Source organism: Somniosus microcephalus, chromosome 34 (genome assembly GCF_052327205.1).
Source record: "Somniosus microcephalus isolate GS21.2 chromosome 34, FLI_Smic_1.0, whole genome shotgun sequence".
Classification (NCBI taxonomy): Eukaryota; Metazoa; Chordata; class Chondrichthyes; order Squaliformes; family Somniosidae; genus Somniosus; species Somniosus microcephalus.
The window spans coordinates 5,732,116-5,756,513 of NC_141020.1; the positions used below are offsets into that span (position 1 = coordinate 5,732,116).

The 24,398-nt window shown below is 48.9% G+C and overlaps 1 protein-coding gene across 2 annotated transcripts; it reads right to left on the bottom strand.

Annotated features, from left to right (window-relative positions):
• Nucleotides 1-1,052: 1,052 nt before the first annotated feature.
• Nucleotides 1,053-24,398, bottom strand: LOC147096681 (serine/arginine-rich splicing factor 5-like). Of its 2 annotated transcripts, none has more exons than XM_085973255.1 (8): nt 24,283-24,398; nt 19,950-20,097; nt 12,645-12,715; nt 10,779-10,883; nt 9,415-9,484; nt 6,518-6,591; nt 5,258-5,368; nt 1,053-2,844 (listed from the first exon to the last, which is right to left on the bottom strand). In XM_085973255.1, exons 2-8 carry the CDS (start codon nt 20,073-20,075, stop codon nt 2,547-2,549), a joined length of 855 nt encoding a protein of 284 aa, XP_085829381.1. In that variant the 5' UTR covers nt 20,076-20,097; nt 24,283-24,398; the 3' UTR covers nt 1,053-2,546. The 2 variants fall into 2 exon arrangements, with proteins under 2 accessions (XP_085829381.1, XP_085829383.1); XM_085973257.1 differs by having other exon boundaries at nt 24,248-24,398.

Genomic DNA, 24,398 nt, shown 5'->3' on the forward strand with positions numbered 1-24,398 from the left:
AAGTTTTCCATTTCAGGCACCCGGCATCAAGCACTCCCAAGTCAGGTACAACATGTGTAGAGGCGGGGTGGGGGAGAGAAGGTATACTGCACGTTGCTTCAGTAATGTGCTCGAAACCCAACCTCGAGAAATCTCGTGACATTTTCCCCTATCCCTTACACCAGCCGCCCTGGAACCTTGGGCTGACGATGTGTACCAAGTTAGGGGGCAGGTTTAGTGCTGTAAGCCCCGATAGACCTGGGTCGATGCTGTCCCCACACAAAAATCACCATTTACCCGGAGAATATTTCATTTTTTTTTTTTTTTTTTTAAATATACAGGCCTAGAAATTCAGTAAGGCGCCGCCAGCTTTGCCGCCAGTTACCGCCTAAAGAGGGCTTCTGCGCCAAAAAGGAGTTTGCGCTGATATTCAGCGCAGCGGTAATGGCGGTAGCCGTTAGCGCTGCGCCGGCACCGATGACGTCATCGGTGTGCGCAGTGCCCCGGTTCCGCTCCGATCCCCATATTTAGTTGCGGCCGCCTCTTCCGCAGCGGCCGCAAACAGCGACCAGAAAACGGGGCCGTATTGTAGTCTTAGTGGGGCGCTTTAAGGTGGAGGTGCGGCCAGCCGCTTTTTCGGCGGCCGCCTGCCCGCACCTCCTTCCCCGGCTTCCTCCACCCCCCCCACCCCCGCGGCATTGCCGGCTGCTTTCCGTGAACCCGGCACTTCTCCGTGGTGCCAGGCTCATTTGCCGGCACTATCCAGCGGCGATCTCCCCGTTGCAGGCACCTCCCCCTTAAGAGGAGGAGGCCTGCAGTACCGCAGCGGGTGGCGCAGTGGCGCCGAAATTCAGTTTCAGCGCCCCAAGCGGGGGCAGGCACACCCTGGAATAGCACCCGGTTCCGACTTGGGGCGCAAAAACTGAATATCTGACAGTCGCAACTGGCTCCGCGCCCAGCGCTAACTTTTGGGCGCTAGCCAGCTGGCGGGGCCATAGTGAATTTCTAGGCCACAGTCTCTTAAATTCAAGTGAAAAATGCCCCAGGAAATAAAACAAACATGCTCTGAAGACGACACTTGTAACTAATTTTTAATGCAGTACCATTTCTTGCTACAAGGAATGATAGCGATACACAGCCTGTATGTAGTACACAATAGACTATAAACTAGCAGGATACAGTAAAGGTACATGGAACATTGGGCTTTATAGTTTTTGTATAAAATAGTCGAGTACAAACATCTAAATTTGTGTACGTTTGTTCCTTCAAATTCAGTTCCAATGCAGAGCAACATTCCAGGTTGGTTCTCTAGCAACTAGTTAGAGGCTGGGTCATGTTAAATATAAATTTATATATACTTTAAAACAATGTGAAAGGAACCAAATAAAGCATGAACTATTAACACACTTGTGAACCAAAAACTATATATACATTTTCCCTGCTATCTTCCAGCACCTGCCCTCCCCACGCCCCATGTTGATCATGTCCTTGATCCCATGCTGCCTCCCCTCCACTTGGAGAGCAGGTGAGGAAGTCGCACTACTCTGCAACCACACACCAAGGCTTCACATTAAAAGCAAATTCCAAGTGCAAGTAGAGCAGGGTTCTCTAGAGGCAGGATGCAACTGTGTGCTACTGTCACACAAAATCCAACAGAACTAAACCACTGCTTTAAAAAAAAAATCAAATTAATAGAAGGGGGGGGGGGGGGAATTTAAAAATTGTCCCTGAACCACTAGCAATTCAAAAAAGGAACTGACCCAAACCTGAAAGGTTTCCTGTAAAACATTCCGAATATTTTAACCCCCTCCACCTCCTTGTGGAAAGGGCAACAGGTTCAGCCATTTTGTACAAAGCTTAAATGGTTGTGCTGGTGAAACAGTGGCTTGATCCGGGTTAAGATGCAGCTAGTTTGGGAGTTGAAATACTTTTGGTTTTCAGCAGTTGTCTCGATAAATGGAAGCGCACACTCTTTTTAAACAGGCTGATTTCAGTTGAACCAGACTTCAGACACTCTGGACTGGCCAACCAGTTGAGAAACTAAACTACAAACCTCAATTTATTTAAATGTTCTAGAACAGGGGAGCTCAATCAAATTTGGACCTTTAAAAAAAATGTCACGCTCCCCACGTACAAATTCTACTTGAAATTCCACATGCTTTGTGCAAGTGCTAGGAAACATCACAAGTTGTCTAGAGGCTTCGATTGCCCAGCGGAGGAAACTTTCAATCGCTGCCGGCACATTGTTAAACGTGGAGCGACTGAAGCCCTCGGACTAGTCTAGTGGGCCCCACTAGAATGCAGCGGTACACCCCGTTCAAGAATACTAGACAATTTATGATGCTCAAGTCTCTCTCTTCAAATAATTCTAGGAAACACATTACGTTAAACCAGATGTCTGTATTTGAATGGGATCATAAGGTTCATAGTGTTTTCATTAAATAAAAACAGAAGTAATTTAACCCCAAACCCAGCATCAGACAGAAAAAAAAGTTTTCAAAAATGAGGCCAACATTTTATAGAAAATCTTTTAGCAAATTATAAAAACACCTTCTACTACACGGTGTTTACTCTGCACTGTTGACAGGGGACTGCTCCCGAGAACCGGACCAGGACCGGGCCGATTTACCGGGAGAATTCGATCGCGACCTCGACTGGGTTGGCTTCCTGCGACGTTTCACCTCGGGCGAGCGGCTCAGTGAGCGAGATTCATTCCTCTGCCGCTTGGTATCACGGGCAGACGACCTGCTGCGGGTGCGAGACCTGCTGCGGCTCGGCGAGCGGCTTGCGGATCTCGACGCGCTTCTGGAACCCTTGTAGCTGTGGGATCTTGAAGAGCTTCTAGAGCGAGATCTGGTCCACGATCTGGAATGGCAAATGAGGAAGTTTAAAAACAAACTCCCTACATAAACGGAAGGCATTTGACAAAGTACCACATAGAAGGCTGGTTAACAAAATTGAGGCTCATGGAATAGGTGGGTCAGTGGCAGCTTGGATAAGGAATTGGCTTAAGGACAGAAAACAGTGAGGTAAATTGGCTGTTTTCCAGACTGGAGGATGGTAAACAGTGGTGTTCCCCAAGGGTCAGTGCTGGGGCCACTGCTTTTTTTTGAGATATATGACCTGGATATTGGAATACAGAGTAGAATTTCTAAATTTGCCAATGGCACCAAACTTGGGGGTGTGGCAAACAGCGAGGATGATACCAATCGACTGCAACAGGACATAGAAAGGCTAGCAGAATGGGCAGATGGATAGAGAGAAGTGTGAGGTGATGCATTTTGGCAGAAGGAACAGGGAGAGGCAATATACACTTAATGGCACAGTTTTAGAGTGTGCAGGGATAGAGGGACCTGGGAGTTAATGTGCATCGGTCCCTGAAGGTGGCAGGACATATTGAGAGAGTGGTTAACAAAGCATATGGGATCTTAGGCTTCATAAATAGAGGTATTGAGTACAAATGTAGAGAAGTTATGCTGAACCTTTATAAAGCGCTGGTTCGGCCACAACTGGAGTATTGCGTCCAGTTCTGGTCACCACACTTTAGGAAGGATGTGAAGGCCCTGGAGGGTGCAGAGGAGATTTACCAGAATGGGTCCAGGGATGGGGGGATCTTAGCTACAAGGACAGGTTGGAGAAGCTGGATTTGTTTTCATTAGAACAAAGGTTGAGGGGCGATTTGATAGAGGTGTACAAGATCGTGATGGGTTTGGATAGGCTAGACAAGGCTGTTCCCACTAGTTGATGGTACAAGGACTAGGGGACACAGATTTAAAGTTTTGGGCAAGAGATACAGGGGGGATGTGAGGGAAAACCTTTTTACGCAGCAAGTGGTGAGGACCTGGAACTTGCTGCCGACGGAAGTGGTGGAAGCGGAGACATTCAATGTTTTCAAGGGGAGACTGGATAGGCACTGGAGGGAAATAAACTTGCAGGGCTACGGGGATAGAGCGGGGAATGGGACTGACTGGATTGCTCTACAGAGCCGGCACGGACTCGATGGGCTGAATGGCCTCCTTCTGTGTCGCTATGACTTTATAACAAGAGCTTTCCCTCAATGCAGTGGTTATCTACCCACCCATGAGTTAGCCCACACCACAACTGCAGGGAAATACCAATGTCAGGGAGCAGAATTTATAACAAGGTGACACTGGTCAGGACCAATGTTCCACCTAATTATTTTTTGGGTGCGCGACTGCTTTAAGGGGCCACACGAGCCAGTGACAGTTTCACGCATGCGCTAAATTTAACAGTGAAAAAGCCAGAGAGCTGGCGGCTTAGAGGGAATGTTGGTCAGGACATAATGTAAAGGAGCGTGGAACTTTGACAGGGTACAACCCCATCTCTCAATTATCTTTCCCCGTTCCCCAGTCTCCATGCGACATGTACGGTGGAATCACTTGTAGCGATCATGCGGGTGCAGATTTTTCTTTAAATGCCCAGGCCACACTGCGTTGAAGATTGTACTATCCCAACCGCTTGGAGTGATCAGTAAAAGCTGGTTATATTGATCATTTTGTAAAGAAGATGGTTAAAAAGTCAGTTTCTGAAAGAATCCAAACCCCAAGTCGGATTTGTATTTGTAATGCCGAAGAGAGGCAGTTTCAACAGCTGACAGATCAGCCCCTAACCTTAAAGGCAAAGCGTTAGGAGCACCGAATACTTTACCACAAGGGAGTTGTTAATGCCGAGATCATTTAACCTTTTAAGGGAAGAGTAGATAAATATTTGAAGCAGTGGAAGACACAGGGCTACAGGGCAGTGGAATTAGCTTAGATTGCTCGAGCAAAGAGCCAGCACAGACTCAAATGCTCCCAATGGCCTATATTTTTGTGTCTTCATTTTTCTTGAGTTGGTTCCAGCAGCCCCGTGAAGAACGTGCCGGTGTTATTGAGCAGCCCTGGCTGGCAGCCTGAACAACCAATTGGTAAAATATAAAACCATCAGCTTCACCGCGGAGAATAAAAAGCCACCAACAAGAGGTGCAGCTCTGTCTACAGACGCGGCCTGTCTGCTCTCATGTTCGGCTTCTTCCTATTGCACAAGTTAAACTTTCAGAAGTAAGCAGGTATTCATGCACTCTAATGGATTGTTATTTAGATTTCCCCCCACACCCTCCAAACATGTGGTTTTATTTTATTAAAAAAAGACAACACATCCATTTCCAAAACACAGACCAGGCCAAGGAGAGAGTCTGAATCGACATTTCACGGATTTACAAATTTCTTGGTGTCTCTCCCCACTAGAATCAAATTCCAGTCCCCGTGCCGCTGGTTACCTGTGGTGCCTCGACTCCTCAATCAGCTGGACCCTCCGGCCACTGATTTCTTTTCCATCCAGTTTATCAATTGCATTTTTCAAATCGCTGTAAGAAGCAAACTCCACAATACTGCAGTGAAAAAAAAGAGAAATCACAGAACAGCACCGTCAGAAGATGGGGCAGCAATTATTTTGCAGACACTTGAAAGGGCAGCGGTGTCACTAAAGTGGGGATGAGAGAAAGATTTCCCATATCGACTAATTATAGCCCTTCAACCTGTTGTCACCCCTCAAATCGGTGCTCATCCTTCCTACAACTCCATGCTTGAATCTCTCCAATTAGGGTTTCCGTCCTGCCACAGGACTGTAACAACCCTAACCAAAGTCACAAATGACACGGCTTCTCTCTCCCTGCCCAGTTACCTCCAGAGTCGAAGAATTCATCGTCAGCCCCCTTCCCTTCAGCATCATCCAGACACACAATGAGCTTCCACATCAACACCCAACTCTACCTCACCACCACCTCCCTCAACCTCTCCACTGCTTGTCCGATATCCAGTCTTGGATGAGCTGTAATTTCCTCCAGTTAAATATTGGGAAGCCCAAAGCCATTGCCCACGGCCCCTGCCACAAGCTCTGTACCCTTGCCTCCTACTCCATCCTCCTCCCTGGCCACCGTCTCAGGCTGAACCAGAATGTTCGAGACCATGGTGTCCTATTCCACCCCGAGCTGAGCTTCCAACCCCATATTTTCTCCATCACAAAGATCGCCTACTTCCACCTCCATCCTTCCTTCCGCCATCTGTTGCTGGAACCATCATCTGTGCCTCCGCCACCTCCAGACTCGACTATCCGAATGCCATCCTGACGGAGGAGAAAACTGAACCAAGACTATTGTAGATTTCCCTCCCTAAACCCTTCCAACTCCCTCTACTCTTTCGAGGCCCTCCTTCAAACCAAGCTTTTGGCCACCCTGCCCAATATATCCAACTTTGACAGCACCTTTAAAAAAAAGTGTTTCTATGAAGCATTTTTGGATGTTTTTCCATGTCAAAAATGCTATATACAGGAAACGTTCTTTTATCCGGCACGGACGGGACCGACTATAAAGTTCTCCATTAAATGTGCACAGCATGATATTCCAATTAAGTATGATGCTTGTTATGACTAGTTGGGATTCCATGCTCTGAATTAAAATGGGAAACACACAGGTGAGGTAACTAAAGGTCACAAGTGGAGGGTCACCACTGTTCTCTGCCAATCACTTTTGTTCTCTTACCCTTCATTATTGTGGACCCTGTGAGCATCGGTGAAAGTCACTTCACCAGCCTGTCGCATGATGTCCTTTAGATCCTACAAACAGGAAAAACCTTTAAAATGCAGTTCAGACAGAAACCTAAAGCACTGTACAATAACATCAGTTACAACAGTCTCAGAATTGGGATGTCATGTTATGGGGCTTTGTTTGACTATGTGAAATACAGCAAGTGTGAGAGAAGCGGCAGATAACCCAGAGTAGTGGCTCTACCATTCAGTCTCTAAACAAGTGACACCTGCCCGGTGACAACACACCAGATCTAAAGCGTGCCCTTTAACCATTCTCCAAAAGTAAGATATGCCAAAAAATGCTCATCAGGCACAATTAACACGTTATGGAATGCCACAGACAATTACAGCAATATTTCCAGGTTAAACGTCAAAGCTCCAGGGATAGTCTGGCCAAAACTCAAAACTGATCTCCAGTACATCAGCCGTCTCGGCAATCGGGCTTCTGTCGATTCACGCTCAACCAAGCGAGGAAAATAACTCGGTTGGTGACAGCTCTGATCACTCATGAAAATTCACCAGCCACAGGGGATCAAGAGTTGTTTTTCTGACTTGTTGATTGAGTAGCAGTCTGCAAAGTACTGTTGTGTTTGAAGTGCACTGCTCTATTATTGCTGTCTTGATCACTGGCCGTATTTTTCAGATGCCCTTTTCTCATTTAGCCTCTTGTGCTTTATCAGGGGAAGGAGAAACAGCTACTTTCCCCCTTAGCCCCCCGTCTCCATTTCCTCCACGTTATACGCTTCACAAATTGTTCTATAAATATACTGCCATCTTTTGCCTCAATCCATGTAGCCACTGAACCAGTGAGGCAGGTGTGATGATCCCAGGGGGAGCCCTGGAGGGAAAGAAACCTTGTAATTGTGTACAGTACCATGACATCCCTATTCCACATGTTAAAAATGTCAAAATTACAATTTAAATTAGCCCTGGGTTACCCAGCCAATTACAATTTTAGGCAACCGTCCATGCCCTACATGATGCAACTAAGCAAAGGGTGCACCCACTCAATACAATACCCTCTCGATACAGCGTCTTGGGACATGGCCCTCCCTCAGTGGCACCGAATGTGCCTGCCACCCGGGGTAAAGTGCCACCAATAAGCACGGGTTGTGTGAAGGCTCGGCCACCTTTACAAGTCAATCTCCTGACAAGCCTCCGAGCGAGATCGACACGGTTTTTATTTTCTTACACCAGGACGGGGGATGCGACAGGTGTCGACGCCATCGGTGACCCTGGGATCAGTACAACCCAGAACCCGCGTCCAGCTGCCTGAATAATCGTGGGAGCCGACTGGCAAATTAGTCAACACGGGACCTTTTCCAGATACAGGACGCGACAACACGAGAAAGGGGAACTCCTGGTCAAAATGCGAATGACCTCACGACAAGCTGCTAAACAAAGGTTTTCAAATTTAGTCAAATGCTCATTCATTTCCAATCAAACAATATTAAGCCATCAGATTTACAGACAGTCTACATTAAATCACAGTAATTAGGAGTTAAATCGGAGTTACTGTTAACATTTTAAATCAGAAATTTAATGGCTATTCATTTTAAAGGACCGTGCAGAATACCATTAGATTTCATCATAAAAGTACTAATTAAATCAGATGTGCCTCCCGAGATCATATTTTCACAAAAATAACCCAAAAAACAAAACATGCAGCATTCCTTGTGGATATTATCCATGTGCTATTGTTTGAAAAGGGACCGCCCACCTCAGCTAACAGTTAACATACACGACAGCAAGAGCGAAGAGGGTGGGTCAGGCCTCGGGGCACAGCACTGAGCACAGAACTGCCGCCAGGGAGCACTTCCTCACAGTGACCAATACCTGGAATAATCTTCCGGCTGAGGTGAGAGGCAAAAATAGAGTAATTCAAGAAGCAGTTTGCGGTTACGATTGGGAGGCCTGAGGCGGGAAAAAGAGGGGGGGGGGGGGGGAAAATGAAAAGCAAAGTTTTCTATGGATAAGCCGCCCTCATCAGAAACTTATGCTGCAACCTTGGTGTACCAGGGCGAGTTCAAGATTTCCTCACATTAAATCCCCAATTTCAACATGTAAAACATACCAAACTGGGAGACAAGAGGTCAAATTGTGTGAAAAACTGATTGCAAAAATGGATGATTGCATGAAAGAATGCATTTGAGATATCGGCACAGTTAGGCAATGGATCAAAAGTATGGGCGACAGCCACACTCGGTACCCACACCAAAATACAATGGTGCTTTAATGCATCAGGTCACAAGCCAGCAAGGTAGATTTACGCTAATCATCTGCCATCATCAGTGGCCAGCTCAGGGAGGTGGGCCGAGATCCATACTCCACCATTTTTGGGGAGCGTGGGAAACGTTTTACTGTCAGGCATCTCATAAGCCACTTGATCAAGGACAGCATCGTCAAAGGCCTCGGAGCAAATTGCCCACCTTCCGTTGGTGCACACCACACAGAAATACCCGCCTACAAATCCAGGAAAATTCTCCATGCAATGGGTTGAAAGAACACAGGACACACTTAACCCAGAAGCCACAGATACAAGGTCCATTGAAGAGTTTAAAAGGGAGAGAGATACTTCCTTGGGAAGCAAGATGCAGGAAAGTGGGGTTAAAAATGATAAGAGCTGCCACCACCAACAACATTCCAGAGCAGTCTCAATGGACCTACTCCAATTCCTATAAAATATTCACACACACCACACACACAGGTGCCAGTTAAAGCAGGTTATGGGTTATATTTATGAAGTTATGACCCATGTGTTTTTAAGCACACATACCCAAGAATTAAGATTTAACTATTTTAGTTTGCTAAATTAACGTAGACTTTTTATATTTGAATATCTGGACCCACCTGCCAGCTCACACGGGAAGAGAGATTCTTCACAATCAGACGGTAGTCAGTACGAACAGGAGGTCCATATCTGAAATTTCAGAAAAATGATCAGTGTTACCTGAAAGCAAGCAAAAATGCCAATGCGATGATGGCTGCCTCTCCAATATTAATGTACAATGATCGCCTCCAATGACACAGGAAGTAAAGGCAATCAGTACTAAGGTTCGATTCCAGGCCTGTGTTGAAGCCGCTGCCTCCACTGGAGGCGGTGTTAAGGGCACTAGAGTCTGCCTCAAGGCTCTGGATTTGGGAGGGGGTGGGAGAAGTAGAAAAAGACGACAGCCAGGGCTCCGGCTCCTGATCACTCTTTAATTCATTTACAGGATGTGGGCATCACTGGCAAGGTTGGCATTTATCGCCCATCCCTAGTTCCCCTTGAGAAGGTGGTGGTGAGCCGCCTTCTTGAACCGCTGCAGTCCGTGTGGTGAAGGTGCTCCCACAGTGCTGTTAGGAAGGGAGGTCCAGGATTTTGACCCAGCGACGATGAAGGATCGGCCGATATATTTCCAAGTTGGGATGAGGCGTGATTGGGAGGTGGTGGTGTTCCCATGGCGCCTGCCGGAGGCTGTCCTTGAAGACAAAGTCCAGCTCAGCTCAACAATGCTGTGAAAAGCTCAATTGCAAAGAACGGCCACTTAGGCAAGGCTGCTGGCCCCTGCACTCCAGCACGAGGCAGCACCTTCTGGCAACGGGGAAGCGCCAAACAATACAATACCACAACGCCCACTTGTCATCTATAAAACAGAAAATGCTGCAAACACTCAGCAGGTCAGGCCGCATCTGTGGAGAGAGCGTTAACATTTCAGGTCGATGACCTTTCGTCAGAACTGGAAAGTGTTAGAGACGAACAGCTTGTAAGCAAGTACTGAGGCAGGGAAAAGAGTGGGCAGAAAAAGGGGGAGGTCTGCGATAGGGTGGAGTGACTAAATGACAAGAGATGAGGGTGCAAGGCAAAAAGGGGATGATAATGAGATAAGTACAGAAACAAAAGATGGGCCATGGGGAGGCGTAAATGGTTGCAGCAGAATAGCAGAGGGTGAGGGAAGCCTGGCAGAGGAGAAGGCTGCCATGGCCAGTGAATATGGCGGGACCCCACTGGTGTGGACCAACCCGCTGGCTGTGTATCGATAGGGGTTCCTCACCCCAAGCACCAGCCTCCTATTATAGTCATGTCTGTATATTTGGTCATCACACTTCCATCCAGATGGACTTGCTGTGTAATTCCAGCATTTTCTGTTTTTAAATAAGCAAATACCGTATTTAAGTTCATTTCTCCTTCCTAATGAACCCCCCCCCCCCCCCACCCAATGCCTTTTGTTTACCTTAGTCCGCTGCTTTGTTCACTTCTGGGGTGGTAATAGTTAAACCTTCCACCAAACCGGCCCCCTCCTCTCCGAGGCGGTGCCTTTGCTAGCTCCACAGTGATCCTAGAGAGTTTTAAAAAAGCAATTCATAGAAACGAGAAAAGCTACATACATATGTTAGTTGCAAAGTAACCTTGAATTGTGCAGTACATGTGCTTTTCCAAGCATAATCCTTGAACGCAAACCAGCCACATTTTGCTGAATAAACATTCCTAGTAGCAGAATACAGACAAGATACAACTGATACAAGGATACCTGCAAATTGGAGTTAAGAGCAAGTTTAACATCCGGATACATCCTCATTCATTTCAATGATCGAGGCCCCTCCAAAAGCTCAGTTGGTGAAGCCAGCATGTCTTAACGATTATACAGACCAGAAGGCCTCCAATCCCGGTCTGATCAGTTAGCCTATTCCAGCCAGGGGTCCAGACCCGCAGCTAGAAAACCCGAGTGCGCGGAAACACTGACCGAGTACAGAATTGGGCTCTCCGCGATTAAACACCCTGCTCACAGTCACCGCCTCCAAGCTCAAATAAAAATGGTGCAAAAGATTACCCGTGGACCTGCACCCCAAAATCATCAAGAAACAGATAATGTGAGCAGAGCTAACTGCTAAGATTTTTTTCCAGCTTTAGAATATCAACTTTTTTACAAATTTCTCCATTTAAAACATGGTCGTTTATAGACTCTTTATTACACATGTATCAGTCCCATGATCAACTAACAGTGCAAAAGCAATTTGTTGGTAAGCCAGTGTTTCTCCTGGCAAATTCTGCCCACGCTTCCATCAACTTCCTTGACTTGGGCGGGGCAGGGGGGGCGCGGAGAAGGAGGTTTGTCACCTTGAAGTTGAGATCTGAAAGTTTCACGTGCCCACCATTACACTTTGCTGAATGTCTGGGGAAATTCCACAAGCCCACTGACACTTCAGTAAAATCTCAGATGGTAACACAGGATGCACATCTTCGCTCCAGTTACAGAATTACACTCTTGTGCAAAACATACCCGCATTTCCTTAAAAATTAAGAACTCTTTACCCCATTCATGTCTAATCAAATACAACGGACCCCAAATTTTTGCATTGTGAAATCTACCGTTAACATTTACACATGAAACACTGTCTACAAACATGAATTGTGAAACTGAAGAGTTTGCTAAAAACTCAGCACAGGTTTACAGGGCCCATGAGGCTCATGGAATCCACACCGACAAGATTCAATACGTTTTTCCTTCCCCTCTCGCTGGCCTGTAGGCTTGCGACCCGCATTCCAAGCTTGTCCTCGACAGATGTCCACACACACTTTCTAGCACAATGTACTAAATAGCTACCAAGGGGTATAAACCCAGGCTGATTGCTCCCCACTCCAGCCCCAGCTGCCATCAGCAAACTGGGAATCAAACCCAACCCTTTCTGGTTGATATGGCTTAGCACTGTAACACTGTCCGTTAACCTTTAGCTTGGCGCATGTAAGCAATATACTCAATAGACTTAAAATGTAAGCTTCTACAACCAATTGTACTTTTAAGGGGCATATATTTAGACGTCTCCCAGTTCCTGTAAAACCTACTTGCCAGCGACGCTTTCTTTAAGCTGTAGGGCCATGCAGCGCTCCATGGGCCCCGCGCAGCTGACTATTAAATTGAAAAAAAAAACACGCATGCGCAGAATTTTGAATGGGCCGCATAGCGGCCCCCCCAAAAATTTACAGGGAACATTGCTTGTCCACATCCTTGGAAAGTTACTGGATAAAATTCCTACTTCAAGATTGATAAACTTAACTGTAGAAAACTCAAGATTATTCCGCTGGCTGTTGGAAGACTCACCTCTCCCGGAACAGTTCCTTCCCATTGAGCTCATAAACTGCATCGTCTGCATCCCGGGCATCATTAAATTCCTAAACAAGAACATCAAGAACCAAGTTTATTTAAACATAGCTTGTGAACACCTTCACAAAAGCGAATGGCTTGTGTATTAGACTAGCAACCCAGAGCTCGTTGAGTTCAAATTCCACCATGGCAATTTATGGAACAACAGAAAATGCTGGAAAAACTCAGCAGGCCAGGCAACATCCGTCTTGACAAAGGGTTTCGACCCGAAACGTTGACTATTTCTCTCTCCACGGATGTTGCCTGGCCTGCTGAGTTTTTCCAGCATTTTCTGTTGTTATTTCGGATTTCCAGCATCTGCAGTATTTTGCTATGGCAATTTATGGAACTGAATGTCAAATCAGGTCATTTGTAGGTGGGCAGCAGAAAAAAGCAAGAGTGACCACAGAAGCTGCTGGATTGTTAAAAAATAAATCAGCCGGTTCAGCAACATCCTCCGCGGAGGGAATGTGCCAGCCCCAACATGTGTGGCTGGCTTTTAATGTCTGAACTGCCCTGGCAAGGCATTATCTTCACACGGCAATGAGATGAGCAACAATTGCAACCCCACCAGCAATGTCCACAGTCAGAAAAACATTGTTAATTCAGGGAACTGTGATGGACACGGCATTTGAACAACTTACCATTTTACCCTTAATAATCCCTTTCATAATAGCTCACCAAATCAGACCCACCCTTTTTCTAGATTAGCTGAAATGACAGACTCAGCCAGTGTACCACCTGGGGAAATGGAGTCAGGCCACAGGGGAACATGCCGCTGCAATCAGGTTTGAAATTGCGGCTTTGCTAGGGTAACGTCAAGAGGAAAATGCAATTATATATTTTTAATTAGGAGTGCTTGCATCGCAACAGCAGCGGTTCTACCGTCAAGACTGCTAATTAAACCATACTGCGCCTTGAATGAAGTTTTAAAAGGGTGGGAGCAAGATAGATTTAACTATATTACAGCAGGCACGATACAGGATTGGGGGGGGGGGGGGGGGGAGAAACCGTTCCTGCTGCTAGGATTATACCCAAAATAAATAGGTAGAATGAAATTCACTTTTTTTTTTATATAAACAGTGTAGAAATTATAAAGTAACACAGGGTCTCACTTAGATACCAAATCTCCCTGGTGTTGCTCACAGTAAGTCAGAAGTTATGATGTTTTATATTAAATGTTATTATAAGCCTGCATCAAAACAGGAATTGTAATCAAACAAATATTTCAGTGTCACCCATATTCTTGCATCTCAGTTTATGGGAGTTCAAAATTCCCCAGCACTATTAAGTCTCAGACCTGATCCGCAACAAGGTGCTCCATTTAATTTTGTTGTGGGCTGCATTTATTGCTCATCACTGGTTGCTGAGGCGATAGTGGTGGGCCTTCAGGAAGGGGTAGAAGGTGTGGAGTAAAAGGTAAAGTAATAAAAAGGGCAATAGCAGGAACTAAGTGTCACAAAACATATTTGAAAGTTCTCTATCTGAATGCACGTAGCATTCGTAACAAAATAGACGAGTTAAAGGCACAAATAGCTACATATGGGTATGATCTTGTGGCCATTACAGAAACATGGCTGCAGGGTGACAATGCCTGGGAATTAAACATACCAGGTTATTTAACGATCAGGAAGGACAGACAGGAAGGAAGGGGAGGTGGGGTGGCTATGTTAATAAAGGAAGGAATCACTGTAATACAGAGAAATGATATTGGGTCAAAGGATCAGGATAATGAAACAGTTTGGGTGGAGATAAGGAATAATAAGGGGAAAAAAACACTAGTGGGTGTAGTATATAGGCCTCCGAACAGTCGCAACTCGGTTGGACGGAGTATCAATCAGGAAATAGTTGAGGCTTGTAATAAGGGAACATCTATAATTATGGGGGATTTTAACTATCATATAAATTGGATGAATCAAATTGGGCAGGGCTGCCTTGAGGATGAGTTCATTGAGTGTATTAGGGATGGGTTTCTTGAGCAGTATGTAACTGAACCAACCAGGGGGCAAGCAACCTTAGATCTGGTCCTGTGTAACGAGACAGGATTAATTAAAAATGTCCTAGTAAAGGATCCCCTTGGAATGAGTGACCATAACATGGTTGAATTCCATATTCAGTTAGAGGGTGAGGAGGCTGTATCTCAAACAAGCGTGCTAAGCTTGAATAAAGGAGACTATGAAGGTATGAGAGCGGAATTGAGTAAAGTGGATTGGGAAAATAGGTTAAAGGATAAGACGATACATGATCAGTGGTGTACATTTAAGGAGTTATTTTACAAATTCCAAAAAAAGTATATTCCACTGAGAAAAAAAGGGTGTAAAAGAAAAGACAGCCATCCGTGGCTAAGTAAAGAAATTAAGGACAGTATTCGACTAAAAACAAGGGCATATAAGGTAGCCAAATCTAGTGGGAGGATAGAGGATTGGGAAAACTTTAAAAGACAGCAAAAAATAACAAAAAGATTGATTAAGAAAGGGAAGATACATTATGAAAGTAAATTAGCAAAAAATATAAAGACAGATAGTAAGAGTTTTTATAGTTATATAAAAAGAAAAAGGGTGGCTAAAGTAAATGTTGGTCCCTTAGAGGATGAGACCGGGAAATTAATGGTGGGAAATATGGAGATGGCAAAAACACTGAATGAATATTTTGTATCAGTCTTTACAGTAGAGGACACCAAGAATATCCCAACACTTGACAAGCAGGGGGCTATGGGGGGGGGGGGGGGGGGAGGGGGGGAGGAGCTAAATACGATTAAAATCACTAAGGAAGTAGTACTTGGTAAAATAATGGGACTCAAGGCAGATAAATCACCTGGACCTGATGGCTTACATCCCAGGGTTTTGAGGGAAGTGGCGGTAGGGATTGTGGATGCATTGGTAATAATCTTCCAAAACTCCCTGGACTCAGCAAAGGTCCCGGCAGACTGGAAAACTGCTAATGTAACACCCTTATTTAAAAAGGGCAGTAGACAGAAGGCTGGAAACTATAGACCGGTTAGCCTAACATCTGTGGTAGGTAAAATTTTGGAGTCCATTATTAAGGAGACAGTAACAGGACATTTGGATAATCATAATTTAATAAGACAAAGTCAGCATGGTTTTATGAAGGGGAAGTCATGTTTGACAAATTTGCTGGAGTTCTTTGAGGAAGTAACATATAGGGTGGATAAAGGTGAACCAGTGGACGTAGTGTATTTAGACTTCCAAAAGGCATTTGACAAGGTGCCACACAAAAGATTATTGCTTAAGATAAAAAATCACGGGATTGGGGGTAATATTCTGGCATGGATAGAGGATTGGCTATCTAACAGAAGGCAGAGTTGGGATAAATGGTTCATATTCAGACTGGCAATCAGTAACCAGTGGTGTTCCGCAGGGGTCAGTGCTGGGTCCCCAACTCTTTACAATCTATATTAACGATTTGGAGGAGGGGACCGAGTGTAACACATCAAAGTTTGCAGATGATACTAAGATGGGACGGAAAGTAGTGAGTGAGGAGGACATAAAAAACCTGCAAGGGGACATAGACAGGCTAAGTAAGTGGGCAGAGATTTGGCAGATGGAATACAATACTGGAAAGTGTGAGGTTATGCACTTTGGCAGGAAAAATCGTAGAGCAAGTTATTATCTTAATGGCAAGAAACTTGAAAGTACTGAAGTACAAAGGGATCTGGGGGTCCTGGTGCACGAAACTCAAAAGGTTAGTATGCAGGTGCAGCAAGTGATTAAGAAGGCCAATGGAATGTTGGCTTTCATTGCTAGGGGGATAGAATATAAAAATAGGGAGGTATTGCTTCAGTTGTACAAGGTATTGGTGAGACCGCACCTGGAATACTGCATACAGTTTTGGTGTCCATACTTAAGAAAGGACATACTTGCTCTCGAGTCAGTGCAAAGAAGGTTCACTCGATTAATCCCGGGGATGAGGGGATGGACATATGAGGAGAGGTTGAGTAGATTGGGACTCTACTCATTGGAGTTCAGAAGAATGAGAGGCGATCTTATTGAAACATATAAGATTATGAAGGGGTTGGATCGGGTGGATGCAGGGAGGATGTTCCAGATGATGGGTGAAACTAGAACTAGGGGGCATAGCCTTAGAATAAGGGGCTGCTCTTTCAAAACTGAGATGAGGAGGAACTACTTCACTCAGAGGGTGGTAGGTCCATGGAATATGCTGCCCCAAAAAGCTGTCGAAGCTACATCATTACATAAATTTAAAACAGAAATAGACAGTTTCCTAGTAGAAAAGGGAATTAAGGGTTACGGGGAGCGGGCAGGAATTTGGACATGAGTCTAGGTTCGGATAGGTCATGGCCCCGTGGGTAGCGGAGCGGGCCCAGGGGCCGTGTAGCCTGATCCTGCTCCTGTTTTCGTGTGTCTAATGCTGTTAGATTCAGGAGATAGTCCTGTCATAGTGGATTGGCGGTTAGGATCAGATCAGCCATGATCTTATTGAATGGCGGAGCAGGCTCGAGGGGCCAATTGGCCTACACCTGCTCCTATTTCTTATGTTCTTATGTTCACCTGGAACCGCTGCAGCCCCTGAACTGATTATGTTCCCCCAGGGGGATTATGCAGGGAATTCAAAAAGGTACTGACCCAGCGATAGATCAGGATGGTATGCAACTCCGGAGGGGAGCTTGGAAGTGCTGGCGTGTCCTCCTTGGTGGACAAGGTCACAGGGTTGAGAGATGCTTGCAAAGTAACCGTGGTGAGTTGCTGTAATGCATCAGGTGGATTATACAGTGCGCCAGATAAGAGTCCAGTGGCACGACAGCTGATCAAGTGACTGCTCCATCCTGGATGGTGACACGCTTCGAGTATCGGCGCAGCGATACAGGCGAGTGGTGGAGGAACTCAGTCATGTGGTGTAGTCGTTAAAGATCGCAGAGATAGATGGGACTCTCCCTTGTTCAAAATGGTTGTTACCTGGCACTTGACAACCCAAGCACCATGTACTGCTTCATTACCAGGGAGTTGTGAACGGAGCTGAACACTGCAGAATCATCAAACGGCCTCACTCCTGACCTTATGATGAGGGAAGGTCAAAGCAGCTGAAGATGGTTGGGGCACAGACGCTTCCCTGCAGCGATGCCCTGGGATTGTGATGATTGGTCTCCGACACCTACAACCTTCGTGTCGGGTATTACTCTAGCTATTGGAGGGTGTCCTGTTTGACCCCCACTGCGAGGGCTCCTTCGTGCTCCAATGCTCTCACCTCTCCTCCTGCATTCAGTTCTGGCGCCCATAACTGGATCCAAGCTATGAGGAGGTCTGGCAGAACCGGAACTGAGCATCGGTGGATAGGTTATTGGTGAATAGATGTCACTATTGAAGGCCAATAAGGCAGCAATTGGCAGGGTTTTATTTATCCTGGTTTTTTTTTTTTTTTAATAAAAAGATTGGACATACCTGGGCAATCTTCCACATCATCAAACAGATGTCAATGTCACAATTGTATTGGAATAGCTTGTCTAGAGTATTACAACTGGGATGTGATCACGGCCCATAGCTTTTGTTCTGTCCAAACTACAGAACATGGATCACGTTTCCCCCCCGCCCCAACCTCCCCACCTAAAGCCCTAGCAATCCCACCTAATGTGCGTTTCAACTTCTCAGGCTTAGATAGCCAAGAGTCCCCATACTGAATCCAACTGTACGTTTTTATGGTTCTGATTACTGCAGGTAAGACTCAATGTTTTCCCATTTTGAAAGTGATCCATCTCGTAAGTGCTGGAAAACTGATTTGCTGGGATTCTGACCTAAAGCTAAAACTCAGCCGCACGATTAAGATTCTACCAAATAACAGACATCAGGTAACTACACATTCTGCTGCACTAAGGGCCCCAACTTCTGCAAAATGGAATTCAAATACTCAACCGCATTTTAGCTGCTTCGTGCAAAATGAAGCCAACTCCCAGGAAAGTCTTGTGAATAATTAAGGTCCCACTCGTGTCTACCCAACAGCGAATACACTCCAATAGTGAACCATTGGCTGTGACGTGCTTTGAGACATGCTGGGGCCATGATGTGCTGTTATATAGGTGAAAAAGTCGTTCTTTTTTCTTGTCATAAACAAACACGCAGCACAATACCTCCCACCGGTGTCACAAAAGCAGCCATTATGAAACTTAATTGATTAAGCAATGGAGTGACGCCTACTAAAACAAAAAGAGGCTGCACCCCACATGGTCAGCCCTGTTCAAATTGATTACTTTGTATACTTGGGCTGTGAGTTTGGACCAAGTCAAGACAAGAATGGTCTGGTTGTGAAGTGAAACTTGTCAGTATGTTTTGAGGCTTGCGTCGTCGCTTCAATGTACTGGATACAATACATCAACTTTAGTGGAATTCAAGCTGAGCCACGTCATGCAAATACACCAATGGAAATCAATCTTGGGAAGGTGTCTCGCTTCAGCTGCTCAGGAGCTGGATCAATGGGCATCCTCTCACTGGGTGCGAAACACCTACCCGCAATTCCTCAAGCCCGCCAACCAGTCCGTGCTTGCATGCCCGGTTGACCTGGCCAAGCTTGGGCTGATAAGTGGCAAGTAACATTCACGCCACACAAGTGCCAGGCAATGACCATATTCTAACAAGAGAGCTGCTAACCAACACCCCATGACATTCAATGGCATTGCCATCACTGAGTCTACCAACATTAACATCCTAGCCATCACCATTAACCAGAAACCTAACTGGGCCAGCCACATAAATGCCGTGGCAACTGAAGCCTTTCTTTTCAAGGAGCAATAATGATACGGGAATAAAAAGGTCAAATTATTTAAGAGACCAAACACGGAGAGTAAAAAAGGTATAAAAAAGTCACCTTCATGACATTACTTTTAAGTTTATTGGGCGTAATAAATACTTTCTCAAACTCACTTATGAATCAGCTAGATACATTTGGGAGAAGAGCAAAATCTACTTACGAATCACTATTTTAACACGGCAAGAAGAGCTTACATCAGTAGTTTCCCCAAATGGCGAGTTCCCAATCTCAGCCAGGCTACATCACTTTTAGAACTCTATGAAATTGGAGGGTACATTCACTCAGGTCCGGCAAGAAGTTTCACAGCTGCACGGAGGGAACCTTCAAATTCAATACTGCACACGCGAGTTCCAAAAGGTGAATCCCACTTTTTTTTTCTCCAAAAAAAAAAGTGAAAGGAACAATTTCACAGGGATCAAATCCAGAAGAGCAGCACAGGTTCCTGAATACTAAAACAATCTCCGAAACAAATGGCAAAATACTCACCACAAACCCAAAGCCTCTCTTCAGGTCAATTTCACGAATACGTCCGTAACCTTTGAAGAACTTTTCCACATCGCGTTCTCTCACCTGAGGGCTCAGGCGACCGATGAACACTCGGCAACCATTCATTTTGAAATGATTTTATATGGGTCTGAAAGGGAGAATATATTGCAATAAAGTTGCAGTATTAAAGACCAGGAGTTTCAAACAGTCAGGAAATGTCTGTGCCCACCAGAAATGGAGGCATATGGTCACTGATCTGGCAAGACCATTTCAAAAACAACCCTCACAAGCCTTGCAGGTCACGTGGCGATGACTAGTAATGAACCTACTTATGATGTCATGTTGGCAACTTGCCCGATTACAATTCATCAATACTTGCACTTGCAGTAAAATACTACTCCGCCCTTACAGCGCTAACTATAGATTTATACAAATGGTTGAGTGCCACCACACTATACATTAACAATAAAATTGAGTTACTTCCTCCAGATTTTTCTAATCTTCAGATAACAAGCTGTTAATCCAGAGCAATTAGCCTCAGAGCATCCCCAGAGAGAGCACCTAGGCAGTGTATTACTTCAAGGAGCACCCGAGAGGCAGGCCAGAATAGCTACTAAACGTTCCAACTGTGCTCCAAATAACAGATTACCCTTGAGCAATGAGATGAAGGATCAGCAAGTTAATAAATGTAAACGCTCTGATGAATGCTCCAAGGCGTTTATATCTTTCTGTTAACAACGGGCCCAGTACTGTACTTTGAACTATTGCCCGGGATCAATTTTTATTTCCTGGTTGCAGCTCTAGAGCTAGAATAATAAGTTATTAATCTCAATGCTATACCCAAAGTAGTTAAGCAATTCTAAGCTGCCCCAGCTCCCTGTGGTTTAGTAACTTCCATTTTAAATTTAAGTGCCAGATTAAGGTTGGTCAAAGATAGACTTAGGGTGGATAGAGCCATCTCCAGACCACTTAAAAATGTTTCCTGCTAGTACAGATTTTACAACAGCAGGGCCTGCATTTCAATTTAGCAGCACTTTTACCACAGACTACATTATTGAAAATATATTTGTTTCCATCCTGATACAAGACCTTAAAACAGATTAAAGTAGCAGCCAGTCCTTTCGGCAGAGAAAATGAGCAAACAAAATGATTCAACCCACATTTTGACATTAAAAATAGAAGCAACTATCTCATTAAAAAAAAAGAATTTACAGAGTCGGCTGAAACAGTTTGTGGTGGAGAATTTTCCACCATTCAAACCACCCTCAAACTCTGCCCTGCTCACCAACTGGGTTTTCTTGTAGTCTCTAATTATTGTTCCTAAGCCTCCCCGTGAATCCCTGGCGATTGATTATCTGAAATTTGTGTCTTGTTGCCATCTCGCCAGCCCATGGAAACAATCTATCATTATTTAACTCACTGTTAAAACAACCCTCGCCGGTACAAATAGGAGAGGAGGTTGAGCACATTTTCCAAAAAATGGTTTTCTTAAAAGTTTGATTTTTCTATAAATCACCCACTAAATTGTTTTTAAGTTACATAATTAAGGACGAAATTACTGTGGACACTAACTGAAGACGCCGAGATACGATTTTAGGAACCAGTCCCAAGATCATCAAAATGCGCTGCTTATTCATTGACAAATTTATTAGACATATTGAAATAAATATAAATGGGAGATTTTTTTTAAATTGCTCAAATAACCAGAGGTGCCAAAGCTGCTCGAGCACATGAAGGTTCCACAAAATAAACTGTTAAATAATGAAACGGTGGCGGCTGGAGCGGATCACCACCCCTCCCCAACCCCCCGGCCCCTCCCCTCCCCGCCAACCCCCGGGGCCCCCTCCCACCCCCCGGGGCCCCCTCCCCAACCCCCGGGGCCCCCTCCCCAACCCCCGGGGCCCCCTCCCCAACCCCCCTCCCTCCTCCAACCCCCCCTCCCTCCTCCAACCCCCGGGGCCCCCTCCCCCTCTCTCCCCCCACCCCCCCTCCAACCCCCGGGGCCCCCTCCCCTCTCCCCCCAACCCCCGGGCCCCCCTCCTCCAACCCCCGGGGGCCCCCTCCCCTCTCCTCCAACCCCCGGGGCCCCCTCCCCTCCCCCCTCCTCCAACCCCCCGGGGCCCCCCCCTCCGCCCCCGCAACCCCCTCCCCTCCTCCAACCCCCGGGGCCCCCTCCCCCCCCTGGGGCCCCCTTCTCCCCCCCCCCACCACCCCCCGGGGCCCCCTTCTCCCCCCCCCCACCACCCCCGGGGCCCCCTCCCCACCACCCCCGGGGCCCCCTCCCCCCCCTCCAACCCCCAGGGCCTCCTCCCCTCTTCCCCCCCTCCCCTCTTCTCCCACCCCCCCCTCCAACCCCCGGGGCCCCCTCCCCCTCTTCTCCAACCCCCGGGGCCCCCTCCCCTCTCCTCCCCCCCCCCCCCCCCCCTCTCCAACCCTCAGGGCCCCCCGCCCCCCCCCCTCTCCAACCCCCGGGCCCCCCCCCCTCTCCAACCCCCGGGCCCCCCCCCTCTCCAACCCTCAGGGCCCCCTCCCCCCCCTCCCACCCCCGGGGCCCCCTTCTCCCCCCCCCCACCACCCCCGGGGCCCCCTTCTCCCCCCCCCCCACCACCCCCGGGGCCCCCTCCCCACCACCCCCGGGGCCCCCTCCCCACCACCCCCGGGGCCCCCTCCCCCCCCTCCAACCCCCAGGGCCCCCCTCCCCCCCCGGGGCCCCCTTCTCCCCCCCCCCCCACCACCCCCGGGGCCCCCTTCTCCCCCCCCCCCCACCACCCCCGGGGCCCCCTCCCCACCACCCCCGGGGCCCCCTCCCCACCACCCCCCGGGGCCCCCTCCCCCCCCCTCCAACCCCCAGGGCCTCCTCCCCTCTTCCCCCCCTCCCCTCTTCTCCCACCCCCCCCTCCAACCCCCGGGGCCCCCTCCCCTCTTCTCCAACCCCCGGGGCCCCCTCTTCTCCAACCCCCGGGGCCCCCTCCCCTCTCCTCCCCCCCCCCCCTCTCCAACCCTCAGGGCCCCCGCCCCCCCCCTCTCCAACCCCCGGGCCCCCCCCTCTCCAACCCTCAGGGCCCCCTCCCCTCCAACCCTCAGGGCCCCCCCCCTCTTCCCCCCCCCCCCTCTCCAACCCCCGGGCCCTCCCCCCCCCCCCCCTCTCCAACCCCCGGGCCCTCCCCCCCCCCCCTCTCCAACCCCCGGGCCCCCCCCCCCTCTCCAACCCTCAGGGCCCCCTCCCCCCCCCACCCCCCCTCTCCAACCCCCGGGCCCTTCCCCCCCCCCCTCTCCAACCCCCGGGCCCCCCCCCCTCTCCAACCCCCCCCCCCCTCTCCAACCCCCGGGCCCCCTCCCCTCTCCAACCCCCGGGCCCCCTCCCCTCTCCAACCCCCGGGCCCCCTCCCCCCTCCAACCCCCGGGCCCCCTCCCCCCTCCAACCCCCGGGGCCCCCCCCCTCCCAACCCCCGCTCCCCCCTCCCAACCCCCCGGGGCCCCCCCTCCCCCCCTCTCCAACACCCCGGGGCCCCTCCCCTCTCCCCCTCCTCCTCCTCCAACCCCCCGGAGCCCCCTCCCCTCTCAACCCCCGGGGCCCCCAACCCCCTGGCCCCTCCCCCCCTCCCAACCCCCCCCGGGCCCCCAGCCCCCCTCCAACCCCCGGGGCCCCCTCCCCTCTCCTCCAACCCCCGGAGCCCCCTCCCCCTCTCAACCCCCGGGGCCCCCAACCCCCTGGCACCCCTCGACCCCCTCCAACCCCCCCGTGGCCCCCTCCCCCCCCTCCAACCCCCGGGGGCCCCCTCCCCTCTCCTCCAACCCCCCGGAGCCCCCTCCCCTCTCAACCCCCGGGGCCCCCAACCCCCTGGCCCCCTCCCCCCTCCAACCCCCCCGGGGCCCCCTCCCCCCTCCAACCCCCGGGGCCCCCTCCCCTCTCCTCCAACCCCCGGAGCCCCTCCCCTCTCAACCCCCGGGGCCCCCAAACCCCCTCCGCCGGGGCCCGCCCCACCCAAACCCCCGGGGCCCTCTCCACCCAAACCCCCTCCCCACCCCAACCCCCGGGGCCCCCCCCCACCTAAACCCCCGGGGCCCTCCCCACCCCCAACCCCCGGGGCCCTCTCCACCCCAACCCCCCGGGGCCCTCTCCACCCCAACCCCCGGGGCCCTCTCCACCCAAACCCCCTCCCCACCTAAACCCCCGGGGTCCTCTCCCAACCCCGGGCCTACACCGAGGAGCCGCCGCCCGCCAGCCCGGGTCAGCGAGGCCCAAGCCCGCCTCGCTCAGTGCCCAAGTCCCCGCCGCCGCACGGTGAGCGCCTCACTTCGCTGCCTGGCCGCCGCACGGTGAGCGCCTCACTTCGCTGCCTGGCCGCCGCGCTCTCTCTCGCCCGGTGGGTCGGTGCCGCTCGCGCTCTCTCTCGGTCTGTGGACGCCGTCAAGCTGCAACGGAACGGGGTTTCCCGGTCAGAGCTG

Coding starts and splice junctions, on each gene's coding strand:
- LOC147096681 (XM_085973255.1), bottom strand. CDS start 20,075: ATGAATGGTTGCCGAGTGTTCATCGGTCGCCTGAGCCCTCAGGTGAGA. Junction 10,884..12,644: donor AAGGAACTGTTCCGGGAGAG/GTGAGTCTTCCA, acceptor AAAACTCTCTAG/GATCACTGTGGAGCTAGCAA. Junction 2,845..5,257: donor GAGGAGTCGAGGCACCACAG/GTAACCAGCGGC, acceptor TTGCCATTCCAG/ATCGTGGACCAGATCTCGCT.